Source organism: Oryx dammah, unplaced genomic scaffold (genome assembly GCF_014754425.2).
Source record: "Oryx dammah isolate SB20612 unplaced genomic scaffold, SCBI_Odam_1.1 HiC_scaffold_1, whole genome shotgun sequence".
Lineage (NCBI taxonomy): Eukaryota > Metazoa > Chordata > Mammalia > Artiodactyla > Bovidae > Oryx > Oryx dammah.
Genome location: NW_024070185.1, coordinates 22,724,880 through 22,729,673, shown reverse-complemented (window position 1 = coordinate 22,729,673; position 4,794 = coordinate 22,724,880). Strand labels below are relative to the sequence as shown.

The 4,794-nt window shown below is 44.8% G+C and overlaps 1 protein-coding gene across 1 annotated transcript; it reads right to left on the bottom strand.

Annotated features, from left to right (window-relative positions):
• Positions 1–2,963: 2,963 nt before the first annotated feature.
• LOC120862218 (interferon beta-2) lies at positions 2,964–3,616 on the bottom strand. The gene has a single exon (XM_040238344.1). It carries the CDS (start codon positions 3,596–3,598, stop codon positions 3,038–3,040), a length of 561 nt encoding a protein of 186 aa, XP_040094278.1. The 5' UTR covers positions 3,599–3,616; the 3' UTR covers positions 2,964–3,037.
• Between the last annotated feature and the right edge of the window lie 1,178 nt (positions 3,617–4,794).

Sequence of the window (4,794 nt, the reverse complement as noted above, 5' to 3'; positions counted from 1 at the left end):
GTGTAGTAGATTCAAGTACCACAGACAAACTTGGAGTCACATGTTGATGATGGGAAAAGCCACAAAACAGAATGTGCCTATGTCGCCGAATCAGTCTTTGAATGTGAGCAAACCAGAAGATTCACCTGATCCAGAAGGCCTGCATTGTGCTCTTCAGAGAAGGAAAGATACCTTTCTATTATGATGAAAATCCTCACAGTTTATTCTTTATCTCTATAGCACCTAGAATTAACTGAGAAAGATCTTTAAGAACAGAGGATTCTGAAAACTTGTCCATGAGAAAGAAACTCTGAATGTTGAGTATAGAAAATACCAGCCCCTTAGACATCAAGAGATCTTTTTCAATGATGATCAAAAGATCTTTATACAAGAAAAGACACTCTGTTCTGCTGTCCACACCTGTTTCTGGAAAATCATGATTTTCATTTCAGACATTTTTCAATGCCTGAAGAATTATGAGTACAATTGCTCTGGAGCAAGAAGCAAAAAATAATGTCATACATTAGCGAGTGTTACAAATATAAACATCTTTATTTGTGGAGGTTTCTTGAGGATTCTTATATGAAGGAAAGGCACTTTTAATTTTCACTATGAGAGCCTCTCGGGGAAAATGGCTGTATTCCTGTTCCCTGAGGTAGAGATGGATGCCATGGAAATACTCCCGGGCAGGGCGTCCCAAATGAGAACAGCACAGACTGTCTTCTTCCATCTGCTTCAATTGTTTCAGGCTCTGATCCGGGCTGGAGAGGAGTTTATCCAGCAGAGAGTTGTTCCAAGTAGCACGGCTGTCCTCCGTGGTGAAGAGTTGGAAGCTCTGCTGGAGCATCAGATAGTGGTAGCAGGGACCTTGAGTCATCTGCATTGGAGTGATCTTTCTTTTCCAAGGAAATCTGAAGTGGCTCTGTCCTTAGGCTCGACTGAGAGCGGATCCTTTGCATCTATTTCAGGTGTTTGAAGATTTCCCTGTGTTTCTGGCAGTGGATCCCAGGCACGTTCCAGCGAAGAGAGCTAACAGAGATGCAGCAGAATATCACTCCTTCCACCAGCAAGTGGATGTGGGGCCATAGAGAATGTCAGTGAGTCTGCAAACGGCCGGGAGGGGGCGCGCGAGCACCGCGAAACGATTAACAAAGAGCGCTGAAATGGAACCGCTGACCGCCTGCTTCTCCAGGCGACCGCTAGAGCGTGCACGGCTGTGGTTCGATCGCTTCTGCTTTCGAATCGCAGTCTTGGGAGAGTTGGCAGTTGACTCTCGTGCGGCTGCTGGAGAGACAGGACGCAGTTTCCACAGAGCTTTTTATAAGAGCACCGATTCAAGGGTGTGCATATTATTAGCCCTTTTATGGAAAAGGCCTTGTTTCCGTTGTCCTGAGTAGGGAGCCAGAATATTCCATTTTCGGAAAGATCGCCTTCTTTCCAAATGACCGTTTTCTTTCCAAATGTCACCCTGAACCAGGCCATGTTTGAGGAAAAAAACCCCCAAGGCGGGGGTTCTGAGCGAGATGAAGCTGATTTTACAGATTGGGGCTCGTTTCCGGCGCGAGGCAGCCAAAGCTCAGAGAAAGGGACCCGGCCTCGGTGATGGGATTATTGGCGATGCGAGGATGGACAGCGCTGTGCCCAAAGTGAAACTAGAAGGTGGGCATGAAACGATTGGTCACCGGACGCTGTGGGGGCGTTGCTGACAAAGCGAAAGAAGGTACCTGCGATGAGACAGCCGTACCACCCTGATAGGAGGTGGGGAGCGGCGGGCATTGGGAACACGCTGGAATCGCGCGGGCTAGGAAACTATTCGCTGTGGAACGCTGGGAGGGCGTTGTGCACAAAGTGAAACACAGCGGCAGCGGTGACACTTCTGGTTCTGTGGCGAAGGTGGGGGCGGGTGGGCGTTGCGCACAAGGAGCGCGGCGGCTAAGAGATCGATTATTCGCTGTGGGAACCTGCTGGGGCGTTGCTCACACGGTCGAATCCCGCGGTGGCTAGGAGACGATTTGCAGTGAGTCGATGGGAGAGTGTTCCGCAAATTGGAGCATAGTGGAATCCAGGGTCCGGGATGAGACTATTGGCTTTACCACGATGCGGGGATGGGGGTGGGGAGGTGAGGGGCGTTGCGAACACGGTGGAATCCCGCGGTGGCTCAGAGACTCTTCGCTGTGGGACTATGGGAGGGCGTTGGGTACAAAGTGGAACACAGTGGCCGCGATGACACTATCCGCGATGGGGCCATGGGAGGGCGAACCCTCAAGATTACTTTTCACTTATTTTTAATTGAGGGATTACCATATCTGACAGTTTTTAATGACCCCGTGACCCTCTTAAGTAATTTTTAACTCATGTTCCTGAAACCTCTTTCACAGGACTACATTGTTGGAAATGAGGGTTGAAGTGTACAAGAAACTAAGGCCATTTAGAAGGTCCGAAGTTTTCATTGTTTTGTAGTAAGAATTTTATAAACTGAATGGAATTTGCCCCACGTTTATTGACATCAAGCAGGCTTACTTTGTAAGACTCTCAAATTTAAGGTGGTGTACCTTTTCCCCCAGTTGTAAAAAAGGCAAAAGAACCCCACATCGTATAGCGGGGCCCTACAGCATGAGCTGCCTGGTACATTTAAAGAAGTGAAGGAGACAAGAGCAGGTAAACTGTACGGATTCATGGAGAGTATGCTTATAATTTGGACATTCCACATGTCTTCTATTTTAAATTCCTCAAAGGCAGGGGCTGGAAACTACTATTCCGCAGGCTTGTTTTGCAGTAAGTGTCTCCAGGGTGCTCGCCAGTTTTTAGTATGTGTTGTCACATAAATCAAGTTGACATTGAAACTGCCACGCTGACTTTTGTTTCATAAATAATTTATTTCCCATATAAAAGTTTAAATAAATAAATAACACATAAATCAATATTAAAACAGTTTAGTCTTTAACTGTCCATTGAAATCCACTGCATTGCATGGTCAGTTACTTCAAGAGCCTCTGCTGCTGAAGAGTCTCACCTCAAAGTCATATTGTCCCTTCCCAGAGCCACAGGCGGGAGATGTTCAGTCACGGAGGTAACCTGTTAGTCTCCTCAGGAAAGAAAAGTTCCTGAGTATTTGTACTTGCACGACTGTCCAGGCACACCTGTTGTACTCCTTGGACTTCAGGTACTGCACCAGGTTGAAGTAATATTTCTGCAGGTGAAGAACGGTCGTGTCTCCCATAGTGGAGTTTTGCTTCTGCATTATTTCCTTCAGGATTGGCTCCAGACGATTCATCTGCCCATAGAGTTGCTCAAGGAGGTGCTCAATGATGGTGTCAGACCAGCCAGTGCTGGAGAAGTCTCTGGTGAGAATGTTGAAGATCTGCTGGAGCATCTCATACATGACCAATACGGCGTCTTCCTTCTGGAACTGCTGTGCTTGCTTCATCTCCTCAGGGACCTGGAAGTCCATCCTGAACTGGAGGCAGTGTTGAGGAGTTGAAGGTAACTGCCGCAGGAGGTTCTGACACACCACAGAGCTCCGCCTCTGTTGGAATCGAAGCAAGCTGTAGCTCCTGGAAAGAGCTGTGGTGGAGAGACACAGCAGGAGAACCATCTGGAGGAGGCACCGGTAGGTCATGGTGAAATCAGGCCCAGGGCTGCCTGTATTGCTAGAAGGTGCTGAAGCTGAGTCTTCAAGAGTGTGCAGAGTGAATGTCCTTCCTCCTTGAGTGTGGGCTACTTATACAGGATGGCCCTCCCTTCTTTCTATTTGAGAGGAATTTCCCACTTTCCAGTCTCCCTTTTAGTTCTCCTGTGTTGTTTAAATGATTAGTTACCTCTAAAATTCTTTTTCTTTTTAGCTCCTTGCTTTTTGAGTTTATGTGCATTAGGGGGAAAGATATACAGTCTGGGAGAATTTCTAATGTTTTTGTAAATTTTCAGCGAATTGCTAAATGTTAAAAAAAATGCCTAATCAATTTGAACCGAATTATTACAGGGTTCTTTCACTGGGAAAAGATCTTACTTGTTCTTTTTTCATATTGTTAGATTTTGTGAAAGGGTCTTTATTTCTAAGAGATTAACAATTGTAGAAAATAATTTATTTTTTGTATAAGGTAAGTTTGTGTGAATTTTTTTAGGCCTTAACCATAAGCAGCAAGATATTGCATATCTTTATCAACTTTAATTTATTGCTTTATTTGGCAATCTCAAATTATCCAGAATATACCAAAGTAAAGATTAAGTCTTATCTCTATGCAGGCAAATGAATGTTACACAGGCCACACATAAAAGTTCATGATTTCTCTTGTAGGATGCCTTTTGACCACAACTGAGGGCCAATGTATATTTATTTTGTACATACTTTGAATAATCTAAATATCTGATTTTGCATACTAAAGTAAGGATGCAGCAGGCAGGAAAATTCTTTCCTCTTCACTTTGTACCTATAGAACTGTTTGTACCTGAAATTTTCCCCATAATGAAAGAATATCTGTGAGATAGGATTCTTAGGTATTTTCATAATCTAGTTTCAAAGAATTTTAAAAGTGTTACTAAATTTTTACCCTTTCTTTTCTCACATTAAAATTTTTTTCTATAAGGAATATATTTTTTGGTATCATTAGAAAATAAAAAGCACCTCAGTTCAGTTCAGTTCAGTCGCTCAGTCGTGTCCAACTCTTTGCGACCCCATGAATCACAGCATGCCAGGCCTCCCTGTCCATCACCATCTCCCGGAGTTCACTCAGACTCAACATCCATCAAGTCCATGATGCCATCCAGCCATCTCATCCTCGGTCGTCCCCTTCTCCTCCCACCCCCAATCCCTCCCAG

What these genes read in the sequence shown, in the direction of transcription:
- LOC120862218 (XM_040238344.1), bottom strand. Translation starts at nt 3,598, where the DNA reads ATGACCTACCGGTGCCTCCTCCAGATGGTTCTCCTGCTGTGTCTCTCC.